This window comes from Rhinopithecus roxellana, chromosome 2 (genome assembly GCF_007565055.1).
Source record: "Rhinopithecus roxellana isolate Shanxi Qingling chromosome 2, ASM756505v1, whole genome shotgun sequence".
NCBI lineage: Eukaryota > Metazoa > Chordata > Mammalia > Primates > Cercopithecidae > Rhinopithecus > Rhinopithecus roxellana.
In genome coordinates, this window is record NC_044550.1 from 130,953,562 (window position 1) to 130,975,227 (window position 21,666).

At 62.8% G+C, this 21,666-nt stretch overlaps 1 protein-coding gene across 8 annotated transcripts in view; it reads left to right on the top strand.

The window, feature by feature from the left end:
- Positions 1 to 21,666, top strand: part of DOK7 (docking protein 7) — a 36,721-nt gene that overhangs the window by 10,176 nt on the left and 4,879 nt on the right. The window contains exons 3-7 of one of the 8 annotated variants that reach the window (XM_030920169.1): positions 1 to 231; positions 3,106 to 3,295; positions 11,947 to 12,066; positions 15,984 to 16,103; positions 17,774 to 18,383. In XM_030920169.1, the coding sequence (XP_030776029.1) occupies positions 1 to 231; positions 3,106 to 3,295; positions 11,947 to 12,066; positions 15,984 to 16,103; positions 17,774 to 17,900 (788 nt within the window). In that variant the 3' untranslated portion in view covers positions 17,901 to 18,383. Of the gene's footprint in view, positions 232 to 3,105; positions 3,307 to 10,672; positions 10,857 to 11,946; positions 12,067 to 15,983; positions 16,104 to 17,746; positions 19,550 to 21,666 lie in introns of those variants that run through there. The other 7 variants (XM_030920162.1, XM_030920138.1, XM_030920135.1 and 4 more) reach the window with 7 other exon arrangements.

Here is a 21,666-nt window from a genome sequence, read left to right on the forward strand (position 1 = left end):
ACTGCCTGCTGATGCTGGTCTACAAGGACAAGTCGGAGCGCTCCAAGGGCCTGCGGGAGCGCAGCAGCCTGACGCTAGAGGACATCTGCGGGCTGGAGCCCGGCCTGCCCTACGAAGGCCTGGCCCACACGCTGGCCATTGTCTGCCTGTCCCAGGCCGTCATGCTGGGCTTCGACAGCCACGAGGCCATGTGTGCGTGGGACGCCCGGATCCGCTATGCGCTAGGCGAGGGTGAGTGACTGGGGCCTGGGCCAGGCAGAGGGCTCCCTGCTCAGGTGTGCCAGGGCCCGTCACCAACGTGGGCTGCAGAGGCGGGAGCAGCTCCAGGGAACCGTGCAGGAAGATGGGACATTCATGGGTGCCTTAGAGTGGACTGAGCTCCAGCCTGGGGGTGCCCAAGAGGGTTTGGGAGGTGGAGTCTGCTGGGCTATGGTGTCTTTGGAGCTCCCTAGCCTGACCGTTAGTTACAAGTGGAGCCTTTAACCCAAGCTGGTGGACTTTGGAGGGATGTGGTCTCCCAAAGCTCCGCCCTTTGCTTCCCAGACTGGACAGTGGAGCCCAGAGCCTGGGTAGGAAGGAGAGCCCCAGGCTGGGTGGTCCCACCCTATCTTCCCCCACACAGGATGGGAGGGAGGGGAGGGGTGGGAACAGAGGGAGGGAGAGAGAGGGGAAGGGAGTGCTCCCCTGCGGAGCTGGCCCTGGAAGAGGTGGAACCTCAGTCCCAGCCCTACAGGGGCTTCCAATGGGTGCCTGTGGGGGCTGAGCTGCCCTGGGGCTCTGAGCAGAGGTGGGTGGTGATGGGGCCTGGGCACTCAGTGGCAGAGCAAGCATAATCCTGCATCTCCTAAGAAACCAAATCAGTGCCACAAAACCCGTAATGAGCAAAACAGTAGAATGTCAGCCGAGTCAGTCCTGGTCCTACACTGGCACCCACCCAATAATCCCAGCAGCCCTAGCTGCCCTCACTTTAAAAACTTGCTATTTTAGGCCAGATGTGGTGGCTCACACCTGTAATTCCAGCACTTTGGGAGGCTGAGGTGGGCAGATCACCTGAGCCCAGGACATAGAGACCACCCTGGACAAAGTGGTGAAACTTTGTCTCTACTAATGATACAAAAATGATGGCCAGGCGCAGTGGCTCATGCCTGTAACCCTTGCGCTTTGGGAGGCTAAGGCGGGCAGATCACCTGAGGTCAGGAGTTCGAGACCAGCCTGGCCAACATAGTGAAACCCTGTCTCTACTAAAAATACAAAAATTAGCCTGGTGGCATGCACCTGTAATCCCAGCTACTCAGGAGGCTGAGACAGGAGAAGCACTTGAACCTGGGAGGTGGAGGTTGCAATGAACTGAGATTGTGCCATTGCACTCCAGCCTGGGCGACAGAGTGAGACTCCATCTCAAAAAAAAAAAAAAAAAAAAAAAAAAAAAGAGCCAGGAGGTGGAGGTTGCAGTGACCTGAGGTTGCACCACTGTCCTCCAGCCTGGGAGACAGAGTGAGACCCTGTCTTAGAAAAACAAACACGGCCGGGCGCGGTGGCTCACACCTGTGGTCCCAGCACTTTGGGAGGTCGAGGTGGGTGGATCACGAGGTCAGGAGATCAAGACCATCCTGGCTAACATAGTGAAACCCTGTCTCTACTAAAAAAAAATACAAAAAATTAGCCAGGTGTGGTGGTGTGCACCTGTAGTCCCAGCTACTCGGGAGGCTGAGGCAGAATGGCGTGAACCCGGGAGGCAGAGCTTGCAGTGAGCCGAGATAGCACCACTGCACTCCAGCCTGGGCAACAGAGCGAGACTCCACCTCAAAAAAAAAAAAATTAAAAATTAAAAAATAAAAACACGAAAAAACTTGCTATTTTGATTAGCATGGACTCTGCATAACTTTACTTTTTAAACTATTGATTAAAATACCCTGGCCCTTGATGGCTGAGTTCTTTGGCCTCGGAGGTGAGTGTCCCGCTCCCCCAGTTTTGGCACCAGGGCAGCAGCCCCTCCTGCTCCATTGAAGGGGAGAGAAGCTGGGGGCTTAGTGGGAGGAGGTGCAATCAGCTCTGCGGGAGGGCGCAGGGGAAGGAGACATTAGGAGAGAACTGCCAGAACTTTCCAGAAAGTTCTTCCGTTGGGGGTTCCCTCCAGCCTGGCTCAGCGGCATGGCTCTGCTTCCTTCATCTGCTGGGGCAGGGCCATCACACAGAGGCCACTGGGCACTGCCCAGGCAGCTTAATCTTGAAAGAACATGGCCTGACAAGGATGCACCCAAGGCCACAGCTTGGAGCAGGTGGAGGAGGCAGAGGAGTGGGAGGTGGGATGGAAACAGGGGTCCCTTTGGCTCTGGGGGTTGGAGATGGAGCAGGTGGGGCCCCTGGTGGGTAGGCTGCTGTCTGCCTGGGGTGCTGACCTGGGAAGAGAGGGGAGGTGGGGACAGCACTCAGGACCACTGTCCTCTCTGAGGCTTTCAGAGGCAGGGGCCTGGGCAGAGTCATGGGAGTGCTTAGGGTTTGGGTGAATGGCCACCTGGATGGAGAGAGGGCCTGTGGTGTCCTGAGGTTCCTGTGGCCAGGCTGGGGCTTCGATGCAGACCCCAGACTCTCCACACCCTAACTGGAGGCTGGGGGTCCCTGAGCCTCGGTTTCCCCTTCTGTGATGGGGCCACGCAGCTGTGGAGGGAGACTTTCTGGAGAGGAGGTGCTGGGGGCGGGAGCCCAGCCAGAGCACTCACCAGCCCTGTCCTCCCCAGCAGCTCTGTGGTGGGAGGGGAGGGAGGCGGAGGTCCGAGGTCAGGCCCCTCTGGGACTTGCTTGCACCTGAACAAAGGTAGTTCCTGGGAGGATGGGGAGGAGACAAGTGCGGCCCCCTGGAGCCCGGCCACCTCGGGGCTGTGGGGAGAGCCATTTGCTCATCCTGCCACCGCTGCCTCCCGGGCTGACACCTGGGTGGCTGCCCCAGCCTAGTCCCTGCCCCTGCTGCCTCCTCCTGTGATGCCCTCTTGCCCCACCTGCCCGCAGTGTCCCCTGCTGCCTCCTCTTGTGATGCCCTCTCGCCCCTCCTGCCTATGATGCCCTCTCGCCCCGCCCGTGATGCCCTCTCACACCACCCCCCCACAGTGCACAGGTTCCATGTGACAGTGGCTCCAGGCACCAAGTTGGAGAGCGGCCCGGCCACCCTGCATCTCTGCAATGACATCCTCGTCTTGGCCAGGGACATCCCCCCGGCTGTCATGGGGCAGTGGAAGCTGTCCGACCTCCGGCGCTATGGGGCCGTGCCGAGCGGATTCATCTTTGAAGGCGGGACCAGGTGTGGGTACTGTAAGTACGGATGCATGGGCTCACTGGGCAGTGGCAGCACCCCCACTTCCCCCGAGAACTGCTGGCTTCGGGCCGACCGACCCCGCGTGCAGGCCGGCCTGCTGGCATGTCCAGCAGGTGGATGGCGTCTCCCCACGCTCGATGTCCGCGGTCCTCTGCCCGCAGGACCCTCAGTGTGAAGTGCCAAGTATGGGGCCTCAGCTGCCTCTGCTCTTCCTCACTGCAGGGAGACAGTATGGGGATGGGAGGAGGGGCCCGAGACCACAGAGCCTCAGAGCCGCTCATATCCAGATTTCATGAAAAGGAAAAAACAAAGAACAAATGCATTTAGCAGCGGGGAGCGTGAGCGCCCGCATGAGCACCATGGAAACCCATTCCTGGACCAAGAATTCCTGGTGGACACGCCAGCCGCCCTGCCTGGGGTCACCCAGAGCTGCCCTAATGTCCCCAGTGAGGTGGCCAGGCCGTGGGTGGGGATGGCCTGAGTCCTTTGGGCGTGAGAAGGCCTGAGAGCCGCCCTCAGGCAGGGGAGTGCGGGAAATGGGAGCAGGAAGGCACCCAGCCCTCCCCAGAAAGTCTGAGGGCTGCTGCAGGAGCGGGCTGTCCCAGCGACCCCCTCCACTTTCTCCCATGTTGGGTGCAGATGTGCCAGGCTGCCCTGTGGACCTGCAGTCCCCGCAGAGGGCGTGACGCCTCCTCTCTTGCCTCTGGAGGGGCAGCTGCTCATTGGCTGGGCTGGTGGCGGGCAGAGGGGCCTCCTGTGGGCCTGGTGTGGGGCTGAGAGGACTGAGGGACAGCACTTGGCTCACACTGGCCGGGGCTCTGGCTCACACTGGCTCACACTGGCCGGGGCTCTGGTGGAGCCTGGATGTCTGGGTGGAGCAAATGCAGGCAACAACACAGGCCACGCTGGCCGCTTGGGACCTCATCCTGCAAAGGCCAGCTGGGGCACGGGCGCAAGCCCATCTGGGTGCCATGTTACACCACCTTCTGTGCTGGGTGCTGGGAGCAAACCCAGTGGGTCTTGCGGCAGGAGCCAGCCCTGTTGGGGCCTTTGAGGAGACAACATCTGACTCTTGAAAGGGGAACAGGGCGGCAAGGCTCAGGCTCCACGGAGGCAGGGGGCGTACACAGCCAGCTGCAGGGGCACACGGGGCAGAGCTGGCCCGGAGTCTCGGCCCCTGGGGCTGGCAGGGACCATAGCCAGAGTCTAAAGGGCCTTGGCCCCTCCAGAACTGGACAGCCAGTATGGATGGTCAGGGTCGCTGCCCACGCCAGCTGTGGGCTGGTGTGGGGGGTGGGGGTGGTTCCCAGGAAAGCTAGGACACCTGTCGGGGTCCCATCTGCTGGATGGGCCCCCAGGCCCCCCTGCGACAGGCCGGAGGTTCAGCACGGGGGCTTCAGGAGCCGCTGGGGAGTGGGTTGGCAGTGGCCGGAAACAGTGACTGGACCCAGCGTCCCTGTCCTCTGTCGCGTGGGAAGCCAGAGCTGCAGGCTTTAGTTGTCCTGGCACAGGCAGCCTGTCCCGTCTGTGGTGTGCTAGATTTGGGGGTGCCTGGAGTGGGGTACCCATGCCTTCCTTTCTGTCTGTGGAATTCCTTGGCACAGGCAGGCAGCTGCCCGGGTTGGCGCCGTGTGCTTACCCTCTAAGCTGGGGCACGGCAGGACCTGGGTCCTTGGAGACCTGCTTATTTTTTCTGGGCCATAATGGAATGGGGCCACTGGGTGTTTTTCCTCTGAGGCCGTGGAGTTTCACATCCCTGCCTAGGTGTGGGTGGCCCCTTTTCCGCTGGTAAACAGTCCCACACCTGGGCTGTGCTTCCCCCCAGGGCGAGGCTGCTGTGCTGTTTTCCTGGGCTGCTCAAAAGCCAGGGTGAACTCTTGTGGGGCCGTCTGTCCTGCTGCTGCCTCCCCGGGCAAGGTGTTACAGCAGCCCCACCTGCAAACCTGCACACCGGGCTGGCCACACAGAACCCACAAATGGGGATTGGCCCCACAGAACCCACCTCTGCAGCTCAGTGCTGAATGTTCCCGTCCCTGGTGGGACCCTGGCCTGAGAGAGGAAGGGCTCTGGGAATTCCGTCACCGACGGCTGCACACCCCGTAGGGCAGGTGGGTTCTGGAGGCCAGGCTGGAAGGCTTGGCCGAGTCGCCCATCCCTGTCCCCAGCAGGCCCTGCTAGGCTCTATCCTCCTGGATAGAGGATCCTCCTGGATAGGTGGCATGGCCGCCACCCTGGGTGGTTGAGGCTGGGTCTTAGACTCGGCCAAAGTGATGGTGTTCGCAGTGCAACACTGAGTGCAGGCCGTGTGGCTGGAGGGACAGGGCGTCTGCAGCACGCGTGGGCAACCCAGGGCCTCCTGTGGGAGGGAGCCGGCAACTCGGGTGGTCCAGGGGCCACGGCATCAGCTTCCTGGGGCTTCGGTAGCAGATGGCCCCCAAGAGAGGGCCAAGTGTCCAGAATGGGTTCCTTCTGCAACCTGGAGGCCAGAAGCCCCAAATCAAGGGGTCCTTAGGGTTGGCTTTTTCCAAAATCTCTTGGGGAGGACCCATGGGAAGGTCCTTCCTGCCCCTTCCAGTCGCTGGTGGCCCCAGCGGCCTCGGCTCGTGGCTGTGCTGCTCCGATCCCTGCGCCTGCTGGCTCCTGCGTGGGCCTCCTCTTCTGTCTCTTGCAGTCCCCGGACTTAGGGCCCCTCTGGATGACCCAGGATGACCTCATCCCGAGATCCTCAGTTCCATCCACCGAGACCCCTGTTCACAGGTTCTGGTATGTGAACACATTTTATGGGCCACCATTTGGTCCACAACCAGGGCCACTGGGACAGAGAAGGATCCAGAATCTGGATCCCAGTAAGTCTGTGGGTGTCGTCACATTCAGTCTGGAGGTCACAGCTGGGCTGGCGTCGTGGGAAGGCCCTGGAAGGTTTGGGTGTAGGAAATCCACATTCCCTCCTTCCCCAGGGACAGGTCCCAGCCTGGTCCCCGATGCCTCAGAACGGCCTCACTCGGCCCCGCCACAGCCAGCTCCGCAGACAGCAGAGAGGGTGACCCCGGCCCAAGGCGACGCCTCACTCATCCTGAGATGTTGGGCATGGCTGCACATCACGGGGGCCCTGCTGGGGGTCGGGTGGAGACAGGCCTGGCTGGGTTTGGTGCCTGGGGGCGGAGGTCTCTCTGTGGACAGTTGCCTGTTCAGAATGGGACAGGAGGTGGCTTGGTGACAGCAACTCTGGGTCCCCAGTGTGGCCCAATTTCCCGTCTCTGTTGGTCACGGGCCTGTAGTGTGGACTCCCGGAGCTTGGCCTGAGTGCACTTGAGACGTGGCAGGCGAGGGTCTATGGACAGTTCAGGGCTGTGGGCTCCAGCCTCACACACGGGCAAGTGACTGGGCCCCACCTGCAGGGACGGATGTGCGTGGTGGAGAGTGATGCAGAGAGGGCCACTCACCCCGGGACAGGCTCAGCTTGCAGCAGAGGGCAGTGGGCCCTGGAGAGGGTGAGCCCACCCAGAGTCCAGGAAGGGAGAGCTTTGGAGGGGCAGGGGGACATTTGAGCTGGGCCTTGAGGGCGAATGGAAGCTTTTGGAATGGAAGCTTCCCTTTTCCCCCCTTACCTGCTCTCTCCAGCTGGGTCCAGTCCAAGGACCACATCTGCCTCTTCACCCAGCCTCTGGGGGCCACCAGGAGCATTTGAAATTCATTTTGACTTTTAAAAATGAGTAAAGAATGTGGCCAGGCATGGCGGCTTATGCCTGTAATCCCAGCACTTTGGGAGGCTGAGGCGGGAGGATCACCTGAGGTTGGGAGTTTGAGATCAGCCTGGTCAACATGGTGAAACCCTGTCTCTACTGAAAATACAAAAATTGGGCAGGTGTGGTGGTACACACCTGTAATTCCAGCTACTCCAGGCACTGAAGTGGGAAAATCACTTGAACCCGGGAGTTGGAGGTTGCAGTGAGCCAAGATCCTGCCATTGCACTCCAGCCAGGGCAACACAGCCAGATTCTGTCTCAAAAAGGAAAAAAATAAAAATAAAAAAGAGTAAAAAATGAAAACCCCAACTAGGAGGCTCTTGCTATGTGAACGTTGCATCTGCCCAGCTCTGGAGAGCCCCCTGCCGGCCGTCTTTGGCCACTGCAGCCTGGCAGGCAGCCTGGACCGAGCTGGCTGGAGCCCTGGCCTCAGTCCCCGGCACTGGGGCAGCAGAGAATGCCTTCAGTGGCTTCTCCTGGTCGGGCGCTGGGTCTAGGGATCAGATGGTTGGGCCTCAGAGCCTGCATGAGACTGAATGCGGCATTTTCAGTCCTCAGAGGGTGGGAGGGGAGCTGGGAGGGGCACAGACCCCAGGCTGGGGCACTGGGGGAAGCTCTCTGGAGAAGTGAGCCTCAGGGGATGTCTGCAGGGTGAATAGGAGTTAGCTCAGCTGTCAGAGGGTAAGGGGTAGAGAGAGGTGAAAAGGCACTTCAGACATTTTTGAGCACGAATGGGTGTCCTGAAGAGCTGTGTAGGAGCCCTGTTAGGTGGGGATAGGAGTCGTAAGGGTAGAGGAGGAGGAGGAGACAGGGCTGGGTTGTAGACAGTTGGCTAACTGGACTCGCGAGCATGTTCATCACTGTCTCAGAGTAGCAGGGAGCCACTGAAGGTGCTTGAGCAGGGGGAAGTGTTTCGTATGCTAATGTTGACCCCAGGGTGCAGATGAGCATGGAGGAAGAGGCTGACAGGGGCCAGAGAAGGTTCTGGTTGTGGTCCAGATGATGGAGGGCGAGGCTGCCCCAGGCAGCAGCTGCCTGGTTGAGGGGTGGGAGCCCTGTGGGTTCCAGGAATGTTAAGAAGGTGGTGATGATGGACAAGGGGAGGAGGGGCGGCCCAGGAAGGGAGACCTTCTAGAGCTGTGCCCCTGGACTGGGGCTGCTTCAGGAGGGCAGAAGAGGGGTAGGAGCTGACACCCACTGCCAGGCTCCAGGCCTTCCTCCGTCCGAGACTCACCAGGTGGGGCCACTCTCAAGTGCACAAGAAGCTGCCACCTTGGGGGTGGGGAGGGCTGAGGTCATGTTATCAAGACTTCTCAGTCCTGCCTACGCCTACCTGGCATGAGCCACCCGGGACACCCTGGTCACCCTGATGTTTGTTCCCTGAGGAGCTGGGATTCTGAGCACTTAAGATTCTGACATCAAGGGGCAGCCACAAGGGCACTCGAGGTTATTCAAATAGAAACCGTCTTAGATCTAATTGGCTCACTGAAGGTCTGCGTGAAACAGCATTTTCTTTCTCAAGCCAGTGAGTCCTGGAGTCAGTGTAGCAGCTTTTTCGCTGGAGACATGTTTCTTAGGAAGCAGGTGCGACTGTAACGTGGGTGAGGTTTGCCTGCAGCTCAGCAACCCCAGTCTCTGTCCGGAGTGGGAGCTGCCCTGAGCCCCGCAGGCCATGGCCTTCTGCTTGCATCCTGCTGAGTCTGTCCTGCTTCTCTGTGTCTCCCACGCTGTTTCCTGTGGTGTGACAAACCCTCCCACACCAGCGGCTGGCAGCTGTTCCCTGGCTGGCGATTCTGTGGGCCAGGGATCTGGACGGGGCTTAGTGGGGACAGCTCATCTCTGCCCCATGGGGTGCTGCCTGGGGTCCCTCAGGCAGTGGCATTTGGCTATGGTGGGGCCCAAAGGCCCAGGAAAATGCTGTGTCGGCTGTTGGTTGGGTTGCCTCAGTTTCCCTCCAGGAACCTCCCCCTCTGATAGGACAGCCTGGGCTTCTCAATAGGTTCCAAGAGGGCAGAAGCAGAAGCTGCCAGGCCTCTGATGGTCTTGGGGCAGGGCTGGGAGAGCATCCCTCGTGCCACTTTATGCCAGAGCCATTACTGGCTGGCCCTGATTCCAGGGAGGGAGTGGACCAGCCTCTCGAGAAGGGGCAGCCTCCGAGGGCAGGGGTAGGGGAAGCGAGTGGCTGGCTTTGCTGCGGCCACACCTATGTGATACAGCAAAATGGGGCAGGCCCTGTGCTTCCCCCCTTTCCCCAAACACACAGGCAAACAGGGAACATGCACACGCTGTGTTGGGGAAGTGCGGGGCGGGGTCAGCAGCCTCTCACCTATTTCCTTCCACCCAAGGCTGAGCACTGGGGGTCTCCTGGTTATGGGTGCTTGGCTGGACACTGAGACCACAGACAGCTCAGGCTCCCTGCTAGCAAGGTGCTCAGCCTGGTGGCCGGGACAGCAGCAGACGGGGCTGTGCCCCAGAGGAGGCGGCCGTGAGAGCATCACAGAGGGGCTGTCGGGGTCAGGGGACTGAAGGGGGCCAGGGCCCAAGAAAAGCATCATGAAAGGTGTCATCATGTGACCTGAGTTTGGAAAGGTCAGGGGTGTTCTAGGTGGCCAGGGGTATGGAAGGTGGGGATAGCAGCCTCCTGGGTGGAGATGTAGGGGTGTGAAAGGTGGGGATGGCAGCCTCCTGGGTGGAGATGTAGGGGTGTGAAAGGGGACGGCAGCCTCCTGAGTGGAGATGTAGGGGTATGAAAGGTGGGGACGGCAGCCTCCTGGGTGGAGATGTAGGGGTGTGAAAGGTGGGGATGGCAGCCTCCTGAGTGGAGATGGCAGGCAGACCTGGTGTGCAGAGGGAGCTTTGAGCATTTCCAAGACTGTGGGGGGCTGGGTAAAGCAGGGAGCCTGTGGGTAGGGGTGGAGCATGAACCCAGGGAGGCCCAGCGAGAGCCCAGCCGTGCAGTGTCCTGGGAGGCCATGGCCCGACGACTCGGCAGACCAGCATTGGAGATGGGCGTCTTCCTCCAGGGCCACCGATGTCAGGGCCACCGATGCTGGCGTGGATGGGGGTGGCTGGCGAGGGTGCCATGCGGGCAGGTGGGGGCCCGAGGCTGGTGGTGGGCTGTGCTCCAGGCCTTGCCCGGCCAACTGCGTCTTCGGGGTGACTGATGCTCCAAGACGCCCCGTGGAATGTGGGGCCGGCTCCACTCCTTCCGTAATGCGGTTTTTTATAGTCGGGGCACTCACTGTCCCGCAGCCACTGCCAGCTGTCTGTAAGCTCAGGATTAGAGAGCCGGGCCTTTTGTGAGAGCTGGGGCCGGGCCGGCTGAGCCCTTCACGGGGAGGGCCAGACCACGGGGACAGGGAGCGACTGCCTGGCACTGTGAGCGAGCCGGCCAGCGGACAGCATGACGGCCTTCTCCTCGCCTGCCCCCAGGGCCTGGTGAGGGCTCTCTTCTGCCCACCCTATCTGGCTTGGGGGCCCCACCCCATCACTGCCCTCCTGAGCCGCTCGGGGCACCCTCCTGGATGGCATTGCAGTGGGCATTGGCCTCCCCTCCATGCCCCATCTCCGCTTTGGGTCAGGAGCACCCCTCACCCACAGCAGGACTGGAAGGCCCATGGGGCCAGGAGGTGCCCAGGGGGCCAGGGGACTTGGACTTGAGTCCACCTCGTGGCTGTGTGACGGTGGACGGGTGGCATGCCCTCTCTGGGACTCAGTGTCCTCATCGCTAATGCAGGAATGGCGCTGTCCCATGACCCGGTTTGGGGACACTACATGGAAGGAAGCATCCACAGCACCAGGTACTGCTCGCCCTCGTGTGCCCGGGGTGGCCGCCAAGGGGCCGGCAGCATTGCCACGTGTCGGGGCTGGCCCGAGTTCCGTGTCCCTGGAATCTACAGCCTGCGTTCCGTGATGGCGAAGTGTGACTGGGTGGCAGGCAGCGGGGCTTCTAATGCTGAGATTTCCCTTCCCCACCCCTCCTGCCCGCCCCGGCGCCTTCCCTCCTGCGTGCCTTTCTTTGGGCAATGGGCAGAGGCCCCGGAGCGGGCGGGATTCCTGTGAGGTGACGCCAGCCAGAGTGTCCAGCCGGGTGCGGCCAGCCCAGTCGTCCATTCACGTAGCCGCCAGGGCTTCATTCACCCTTGGCAGGGAGGGCAGCGCCCCCGTGACTCGCAGCTGGGACTTCTCCATGGGTGGGGGCCGCGTCGCTCTGCCAGTGACGCTGAGGTGGCCCCCGGGGGCCCTCCTGCTGCTGTGGGGGTGCGGGGGTGGGTGCTGGCCCCAGCATGCTGCACACGACCTCAGGGTGGCACCCACACACTGGGAGCTTCAGCTTCCCCATGAAAGATGACTGAGGAGGTGGGGAGGCCGCCTAAGGTGGGGAGGACACGGTGCTGGCTAGCAGTGACGGCCGCAGCATGTGTGGGCAGATGCCGTGCCACACCTTTTGCAAATATCTGAACACAGCCCCCACGACAGCCCCAGGGAAGGAAGTACGGTCACACCGCAGCCGTCCTGGGATGTCACCCCAGCTCCAGGTGGCACAGCTCCCTTCTCCTGTGGCCGTGGAGCCCTGAGGGGACCCTACTTGATGTCTCTGGGGTCTCCTGGCTGCTTCATTTGCCCTCAAGACGGCTGAGGGGGTGGGGTCCGTGGGGAGTGCAGAGGCTCTGGGGACCCGGCTTCGTGGGGCCAGGCGGGGTGTCGGCTCTGGGCACCTGGCTTTGTGGGGCTGGGCCGGGTGTGGACTCTGGGCACCCGGCTTCACGGGGCCAGGCGGGGTGTTGTCGGCTCTTGATGGAGTTTGCTCTGGTTTCCTGCGTTCCTCCTCTTCAGGGTCCCCAGCCCACACTTGGGCCAGGCTGACCTGTCTCTGTCCTTCCTCTGCAGGGGCTGGTGTCTTCTTCCTGTCCTCAGCCGAGGGGGAGCAGATCAGCTTCCTGTTCGACTGCATCGTCCGAGGCATCTCCCCCACCAAGGGCCCCTTTGGGCTGCGGCCCGTTCTCCCAGGTGTGTGAGCCTGGCCGACTGGGGAGGGTATGCTTGGCGGGCTGTGCGATGTCCTGGGGCGGCGGGCCACAGTGATTCGTCTGCCCGGTTAGGTGGCCGCCCTTCCCACCCCCAGCTAAGGAACCAGAGCTTTTCCAGGTCAGGACTAAAGCCTGGGCTTCGGCAAGCCCTGCTGAGGGCTTCAGAGCAGCCGGGGCTGGACTCGCACCTGCAGGTGCTCTGCCTTGGGGGTCTGAGCTATTGGGATGCTTGGGCCTAGAGCTTTCTGGCTGGGACAGTCAGCCACAGCTGCCCCTGTGCAGTAAGAGACCCTCTGACGCACTGCCACCATCTTCCATGGCTGGGAGCAGGGAGGGCCTTGCCCGAGCTTGGCGGCCCAGCAGCAGCTGATCTGACTCTGCAGCTGGGGTCGGGACTGGCTCTGCCTGAGCCCGGTGTTTAGGTCCAAGGCCACCTCGGGAGGTCACCTGGCTGTGGGGTCTCAGGGCACGTTGGGCTGAGGGGGTCTCGTCTTGTCTCACCTGCACTTCCTTGGCTGTGGCTGTGGCACTCTCTGCAGGAGTCCTTGGCCAGGGATGTTGCTGGACCCCACAGGGGCCCTGGTGTCTGGGCACAGTGGGGCTCCCCAGGTCGGGGCAGGTGCTGGGCCGGGTGCCTTCATGGGTTCTCTCAAATGCTCCTCTAGCTCCACGCGGGCAGCGCTTGACCGTACGTCCAAGTGAGGCCATGGCCCAGGCCACGTGGCGGGTGAGCAGCAAGCTCATATGTGGCGCCTCCTGGCACTGGCACCCCAGCCGAGGCGTGGCGGGGGAAGGGTGACTGGGAGGACAGAAGCGAGTGGCATATGGGGCGGGCACCCTGGCCTCCCTTCCCCTGGCCACAGCCCCAATGCCCACTGCCCACACCAGCACAGTCATGTAGGGGGTGGCCCTGGGAGGAGGGAGGTGGCACCTGTGGCCAGGGCCCTCCCCACTGCCCTGCCATGCTGGATGGCGTGGCCGCACCCCTGCAGGCGTCTTCCTGCCTAATGGTTGCCGGCAGGTATGGATGGTGTGGCTGGCATGGATGACGTGGTCGGTGTGTTCGACTGTGCAAGGCGAGGGTGTGCAGGGCCCAGGGCAGGGACAGGGACGGGCAGAAGCAGCAGGAGGTTGAGGAGGGCTCCCTGCTCTCTCCTGCTCCCCTCAGGCAGTTCCCAGGGAACACAGGCCGTGCCAGGGAAGCAGCACTAGGTAGAGGATGCTGGGGAGGGTCGGCCTGGGACAGCCGCTAGACAGGACAGGCTCCACCGCAGGCAGCAAGCGGGCCAGCCCCAGGCAGGGCCATTGCTGACGGCTGGAGGGGTTTGGGCTGACCAGAAGTCCCAGACCCCACTCCATAGGACGTCCTCGTCAGAGTCAGCTGGGAGCTCTCAGAAAGCTCTGCTGTCAGGGCCTCAGCCTGCAGCTGTGCCCCCAAGCTGTGCCTCTGTAGATGTGTGGAGGCCTCAGGCCACCTGGAGGTGCTGGTCGAGCTGGGACACTATGCTGGACAGCACCCCACCGGAGGAGCCGTGGGCCCAGCCCCTGCAGGCTGGACTCATGGGAGGGTCTGGGCTGATGGGGTCGTCTGCCCAGGCTGGCAAAACACTGAAGCCCGTGGTCACAGGGCTCCCACGATAAAGCCCTGCGGGCAGCGTCCTCATGCTCTGGGCTTCCTGCCATCCTCCTGTGCTGAAGACTCACCGGAGGGGCCAAGAGATGCAGAAAGTCCAGCCCCTTGGTCTTGGTGTCTGCATGTGGACACCAAGGCCCAGAGGCAGCCAGACCCTCCAGGAGCAGGAGGGAAGGGCCCAGAGGCCTGGCATCCGCCACGCTCTGAGCACGGTGTGCATGTTACCTTCTTGGCCTGGCCTCCACGGGGGTGCACCGTTGCTGCACCCTTTTGCAGACGAGGTTGAGAGGCTCAGGGGGTGCATGGTGGAGCTGGGAGTCGATCCATGTCTTGCCCACCAGCTACTGGATGGGAAATGGTGGGAGGTTGTGTCCTGCGTCCTGACACTGGTGTCACCAAGGGCTGCTCTTCATCCCAACTGCAGGGCACTGGCTTTGTGGGGGGCCCTGGTTGGAATGCCTGAGTGCTGAGGGACAGTGGTGCTGTCCTGTCACTGTGCTTGTCTTCAGCCTGGACCCTCAGCACACCAAGGAGCCAAGACTGGTGCCTGCTGTCCTGCCCACGCGGCAGAATGTGTCGGTGAAAGCGCCAGGAGCTGCCAAGCCGAGTGGCCTGTGGGCTCCATGGCCACCAGCAGGCTGTGTCACAAGGGACTGGGGCCTGAGCTGGCACAGCCTTGGCTGCCATTGCCTTCCACCCTCCCAGGCACAGGCGGGGAGGGCACAGGAGAGAGGCTTTTACTGGCCCCATCCCTGTCCCTGGCAATGCTACAGATGGGGCCACAGGGTCATGGGCTGGCAGGGCCCCAGGCTGACCCGGGCAGTGCCTTGGGGCGGCCATACCCGGAGGCTGGGGGAGGCTCCTCCAGGTCCTTCTTGCGTTCCTGGGCCGCGTGCTGTGAGCTCTTGCCTGTCTGTGGGGAGGGCCCTGTTCTGAGTCCTGATGGGGCCTCCTGTTGTGCTCAATGCCCCAGCTGGGCGCCTGAAGGTATCAGCAGAGGACAGTGTCCTATCAGGGATGGGGCCTCTTCAGCCTAGACCTGAACCCGGACAGGGACACCATTGCTTCCTATTTGTTTCTCCGGAACCCTGACTACGGGGTCAGGATGTCCGGCTCCAGCCTCCGCCAGGCTCGGTTCTGTCCACCGAGGCTCTGATCCAGGTGTCCCAGGCTGGGGACTGTACCTTCCAGTCCTCTGTGTGCTGCAGAATTTGGTGTAAACTTTCCATGCTGCCACTGCTCCTGGATTTTGGGGAGAGCAGGTCCTTGGACCTGTTTCGGCTGAGTCCTGCAGATGTCCCCAAGGTGGGTGGCAGGAGGTGTGTCCTGGAGGCCCAGAGGATGCCACTTGGAGCAGGACAGGGTCGGTTTGCTCTTGTGGGTGTAGCTGTGGCTTCCCTGCCAGGGAAACTCTTTGGGACGGCTGTGGCTGTGGGTCCCATGGATGTGGAAGGGGCGGGATCTTGAGCCCTGCTGTTTGGAGCACGGCAGCCACTCAGCCTAGTGCCCACATCACTTAGTGCCTGGGACATCCCAGCACGGGCGGGGGCTTGGGGACCAGGGCAGTGATGCTGAGGCTCGGGACAGCGGTGCCGAGGGGCCAGTGAGAGGTCCTGCGCTGCCTGGGCAGGAAGGGGAGGTTTCCTGCCACTCAGTCCCAGAGGACACATGGACGATGACCAGAGAGGGTGGGGCTGGTGCTCCCTGGATGCAGCCCTGAGGGGCGGGGCTGGGTGGGGCCGAGGGTCCGCAGACCACTGTGCTCTGAGCCTTGGGCACAGTATGAGGCTCCATCCAAGGCCCCAGGGAATGGTGGGATGGCCACAAGGTGGGCGGGCATTTCCCCAGGCAGAGGGGAGCCTGTGAGAAATGGGCACTGTGAATCAGCGGTGGGCAGCCCCTCTTGCAGCAAGACCGGCTCTGGGGATGGGGGAGGGGCTGGTCATTTTTGGAACAGAAAATTGAAAAACTCCGTGGTGAGGAAGAGGGGTCTGGCCGGCGTGGGGTCCTGGTGAGTGGACAGATGGCAGGGCCATCCATGGGTGCAGGGACCCAGCTGGGCAGATGGTGGCCTGGATAGGGGTGGTGTGGGTGCCTGCATTTGAGGCCCCGCATCTGGGCTGAGGCATGGGGAGAAGCGGGGACTCCCAGGGGACTGCCACTCCACGGAGGGGGCCACCACCACGTCAGGCTGGGCCTGGTGCCTGTGGGCAAGGGTGGGCAGTGGGGGCCACCTCCTCCACTGAGTCTTCTCTCTGCTGCAGACCCAAGTCCCCCGGGACCCTCGACTGTGGAGGAGCGCGTGGCCCAGGAAGCCCTGGAAACCCTGCAGCTGGAGAAGCGGCTGAGCCTCCTCTCGCATGCGGGCCAGCCGGGCAGTGGAGGTGGGGCCAGGGGCTGGCCTGGGCTGTGGGACTACAGCTAAGCCTCCAGTGGGAGAGCTCGGGAGGCATCCATGCATGTGTGGGGGCTGCTGGCTCCCTCTGCTCATTCATGCATTCCTTCTTTCTCCTGCTCATTCATTCCTTCCTTCCCCCCGACCCACTCATTCATCCTTCCTTCCCCCATTCATCCTTCCTTCCCCCATTCATTCCTTCCTTCTCCTCCTGCTCATTCCTTCCTTCTCCCTCCGCTCATTCATTCCTTCCTTCTCCCCCTGCTCATTCATTCCTTCCTTCCCCCCCCACTGCTCATTCATTCCTTCATTTCCCTCCTGCTCATTCATTCCTTCCTTCTCTGCCTACTCAATCATTCCTTCATTTCCCTCCTGCTCATTCATTCTTTCTTTCTCCTTCCTGCTCATTCCTTCTTTCCATCTCCCACCCATTCATTCCTTCCCCCCTTCTTCCCCTGCTCAGCTCATTCCTTCCTTCACTTACAATTCCACATTTACTACACTCTGGTCTGAGATGCTGATGGGAAGGGTGGCTCTGGCCTGAGAGCCTTTGACTCCTTTCCTGCCCACCAGCTTGTGGCCGGGGGAGACCAAGGCCCTGCATGTTGGTTTTACCTTCTGTGCCCAGACAAAAGGCTCTCAGGCAGGCGAGCTAGCTGCTCAGGGGCAGAGGTGCCTCCTCAGCTGCCAGTGGCTCTGGCTCTGTTGCCATCGTGGGGAGAGGAGGCGGTGGAAGGGGCTGGCAGGGCAGGAGAGGCCGCTGTGCTCCCAGAAGGGTGGCTGCATGGGCCACCTGTGTTCCCAGGGCCAAGTGCAGGAGCCATGCTGGTCCAGCCAGTGCTCTCGGATCACTGCCTGTTCCCCAGAGGGCACCGAGCAGACAGTGGCCATCTCCCCTCCTGCCCTGCCCCAGGAGGAGGGGACTCAGGTTTGCAGGGAGCTTTTGCCTTCCTGGGGGCGACTCACAACTGCTTTGCAATTGGGAGCCCTGGAAGGCAGAGCAGGCAGCTTAGAGAGGCAGCAGAGATGAAAGCGGCTTTCCCACGAGTGCGTGACGCCCGGCCTGGCAGGCGGGAGGCAGCCTGGGTGTGCTTCTCATCCCCCGTGGGGAGGGAGACAGGGAGTGAGGCAAGGATGCCAGCGTGGTGAGGGCAGGGGGTGAGTCAAGGTGTGTGGGCACAGCTGGGACCTCATGTCCAGGCTGGCAGGGCCTGGGAAGTTCTCGGGAAAGGATGTCCAGGCCAGCCTTGGGGCTGGGACGGTGCAGAGGGCGAGCCGCCCCAGGAGGCCCTGGAAGTTAGTGGGGATGGCTGGGTATGGAGCCCAGGTCTCTTAGGCAGGGAGGGTGGGGAGCTCTGGGGGAGAGGAGGAGGCTGGGACTAAGGTAGTGACAGGGATGCTGAGAGGGAGGGGCCCAGGCCCTAGTAGAGCCGGTGGCAGAAGGACAGGGGCAGACAAACAGGAGTGGACGAGGGGCAGAGGGGCTGTCGCTGGTGAAGCCAGGTTTCTGCTATAGCCCCCAGGGGTTGGGGGCTAGGAGGGGTGGGGCGAGACCAGAGAGTGCTGGCCCGTGGGGGTCCACCAGGTGTCAGCCCCACCCTGAGCCCTCCCCTGCCCCCTGCACTCCCCCAGCTGCCTTGGCTTCCTGCTCTGTCTCAGGGGACGACCGCAGCCTGTCCAGCTCATCCTCGGAGGCCAGCCACTTGGACGTCAGCGCCAGCAGCCGGCTCACCGCATGGCCAGAGCAGTCCTTGTCATCGGCGAGCACGTCGCAGGAGGGGCCTAGACCAGCAGCTGCCCAGGCCCCCGGGGAAGCCATGCTGGGTGCCTCAAGGCCACCCCCCAAGCCACTGCGGCCACGGCAGCTGCAGGAGGTCGGCCGCCAGAGCTCCTCAGACAGCGGCATCGCCACTGGGAGCCACTCCTCCTACTCCGGCAGCCTCTCATCCTATGCGGGCAGCAGCCTGGACGTGTGGCGGGCCACGGACGAACTGGGCTCACTGCTCAGCCTGCCAGCAGCCGGGGCGCCCGAGCCCAGCCTGTGCACCTGCCTGCCTGGGGCCGTCGAGTACCAGGTGCCCACCTCCCTGAGGCCCCACTATGACACGCCACGCAGCCTCCGCCTGGTTCCCAGGGACCACAGCCCCACCTCGCAGGGCAGCCCCAGCGACGGTGCGGCCGGGGACTCAGGCGGCCAGACGTCTGCCGGGTGTCCCTCTGGCTGGCTGGGCACGAGACGGCGGGGCCTGGTGATGGAGGCCCCCCAGGGCAGCGAGGCCACACTGCCCAGCCCGGCCCCCGGCGAGCCCTGGGAAGCAGGCAGCCCCCACGCGGGGCCATCCCCGGCTTTCTTTTCGGCATGTCCAGTCTGTGGAGGACTCAAGGTAAACCCCCCTCCTTGAGAGCCACAGATCTGGCCTCGAGGCTGCAAAGGGGCTGAATTTGCCCCCAGACGGGAGAGGAGGTGGCGCTGGCCTCCTTGCTCTGCGTTCTGTGGGAGGGACTGGGGGGTCTCCCAGAGAGGGGAGTTAGAGGGGGCGCCCTGTGGCTGCCAGTGGAGGAAGGGACTGACGGGGAGGTGAGTTCTGGGAGGCATGGGCTCTGGGTCCGGCAGGTCGGGGTCACCAGAGCCCCAAGGCCCAGCTGCTTCACTCTGTGTCCCCCAGCCCTGAGGATCAGGTGGGTGCTGCATCTCTGCTGGCTGGTGCCTCGCACTGGGGCGCCAAGGGCTAGAGGCTCCGCTGCTGGCCTTGTCCTCCTCGGGCCTCACTCCCACTTCGTGGGTGGCCAGTTCTCCCCGTCACCTCTCTGGTGCAGTCACACCACCTGCTAAGCACCAAGCCACCACAGAGGCTCCGGACACCCGGGCTCCACCAGCCCAGCCCCCGGGCTCCGTGCGCACTGGCCCTCATCCCCTTCTATGGGAGAAACTGAAGCTCAGGAGGCTGCATGACTTGCGGGGTCTCTGGGGTCTGGGCCCCACTGCTCCCCGATGAAGCCCTTGTGGGAAGGCTCCGGCAGCAGGCGGTGTCCTCAGAGCAGCCTCGCCTGCTGACCCCGCTGGGAGGGGCCGCGTGCCCCAGGTCCCTGGTGGGAGCCCCGCTGGCTCCCGTCTGCACCTCCTCGCGGGGCCAAAGGCTGCCTTGGCATCTGGAGGCTCTCTGGGCCCTGCCCCTATTTCCCCGGGCCCAGGGCTCAGCCCCGCTTGGTGCTCAGCAGCTCTGCGTCGGAGGCGGGGCTGCGTCGGAGGCGGGGCTGTGTCTGGCCCATTGTCCACGCCCTGGGTGGCTTCCTCTCGCACAGCCTGGAGCTGGCCCTGACCACGGTCCAGCAGCTCCCTGTGAACACCTCGCTTTGTCCCTTTGCTGTCGGCCGTTTCTCAACCTGGACACTGTTTGTAATACATTCTTAGACTGAAAATAAAATGTTCTTTTCTTACCACCTTGTCCTCGTCCATTGCCCAGCCACCTCACCCGCCCTCCACGCGGGGCCTCTTCCTGGATCCGAAGTCCCCGGGCCGGCCTTCTTGGCCTTTGTTTCAGAGAGTGCGAGAGGCCTCATCCGCCTTGTCAGCCTTGGGCCTGAATGCTGTGGTGTGCGGAGAGGCGGCTCCGGGCAGCCCTCCGGCTGGGATGTGCACGTGTGGTGTGTGGGGTGTGTGTGATGTGTATGTGCACGTGTGGTACATTCCTGGGTGTGTCCTGGAGACCACAGTGGGGTCTGCAGTACTCACTCAGGCTCAGGCATGGGGCTCCTCAGGTCTGGGTGAGGGTGGACCCTCCAACCCCAGGCCAGGAGGGGCTGGCTCTGAGCCCGGGGCCCCTGCCCTGCCTGTCTCCCCGATATGGGGCCGAGTTCCAGGCTTGTCTCAGTCACCCCTGCACATCCTGTGGGGTGCCTGCCTGCCCCTTGCCTCCCACCCTGTTGGGCACCGACTCTGACAGGGGAGTTCGGGAGGAGTTTCTGCAGCGGTGCCTGGTCTCTGAGCCTCAGTTTCCTCTTGCAAACGGGATGACAGACCTCGCCTCACTGGGCTGCACGGAGGGTCTGATGAGGTCACTCTTCAGGCACTCAATAGCTGCCCATCACCATCGCCCTTGCTGCTGTCACCTCTGGAGGTGGCCGCGCCAGTCTTGTTGCAGGATGAGTGAGGCTGTGGCTCCTCTGCTGGGGACCCGGACCCTCCCGCCAGAGTCCTCATCATCCACGCTCAGCCCTCTGTGCTCCCACTGATCGTCTGCCCAAGGCTAGGGGCGTCAAGGTCCCTCTGACGAGAGCAGACGGAGGCACCCCACGGTGGCCTGGGGGTGGTGTGGGGTCATGAAGCCTCTTGCCTGGTGGGGCTGGGCCCCTGGACAGCCTTTCCCTATGGGGATGCGGCCGGGCCGTCTGCCTCTCCCCACTATGCTTGTGAGTGGCCTCGCTCCGGGTGTCTGAAGGTTCCGGCCGCTGCCTGCTACGGCAGCCCAGGGTCTCCAGCCTCGGTACCCAGTTCCCAGGTGGGTGGTCAACAGTCTGGAGGCTTCTCCTCAGGCCAGGGGCAACCAGATGGGTCAGACATTGGTTCTGTTTTCTTGCTGCCCCCGGAGCACCTGGGCCTGGCCAGGCAGGGGACAGGGTGGACCTTCGCTGGTTTGGGCTCTGCACCATCCGCACCTGCCGGCCTGGCCCCCTGGGAGCAGCTGGGGACGGGCCCCCGCAGGGGCCTGTGTATGTGATGAGCTCAGGGGGTGTCGGCCTTTTGTCAAAGGTTCTCAAAGTCTAGACCAGCCCAGTTTGCTCAGGGGGCCTCATCTGAGGGTCCCAGCCCTGTGACTGTCTGCCCTTGAGTCTGGCCTGGACCAGAGCTAGGTTCTGAGCCCCAGTTTCCAGCCTCCCAGCACCCACCCACACGAGGCCCCTCAGAACAGGAGGGTGCTGCGCCCTCTTTCTGGCCACCAGCCGCCAGACCCCATGTGGGGCGTTCTCTTGGGCTGGCCCTGCTTCTGCTTGTCTGGGCTGGAGGAAGGCAGGAAGCCTCTGTGCTCGGCCGTGGGCCGCCGTCCCTCCCGCAAGTGGCCTTCAGACCCCACCCCAGGCTCCTTCAGGGACTCAGGGCACCTCCCGTTAGGCACAGCCCACTTCAGAGGCCCAGGAGGAGGTCACTTGCCGTGTCGGGGAACTCATCTCATCTGGGGCCTCCCAGTGGGGCATTTCCAGGGACACCCCCCTGCGGATCCCTCCCCACCAGCTTCTGAGAGCAGGGCCCCCACCCTGAAGGATGGGAAAGGAAATCACAGCCGCCCTTGGAGCAGCCTCTCAGCTCTGAGGTCGGAGCCCGGACACTACCTCGTACGGGCATGGTCCTCCTCCAATAATCCTCTAGTAGCAAAATAGTGGGGCCGGACTGGGCCTCGGGGCTCAGAACCGCCCCCTCCCCAGATGCCAAAGCCTCCACCTCTCCCATGGGTGGTTATGGGGGCTACCGCCAGGCTATGTGGTCAAGGTGGTGGGCGACCCAGAGATCTGGGGGCTGTGGGGCAAAGGGCCCTGGAGAGAAGGCGTCAGGGAAG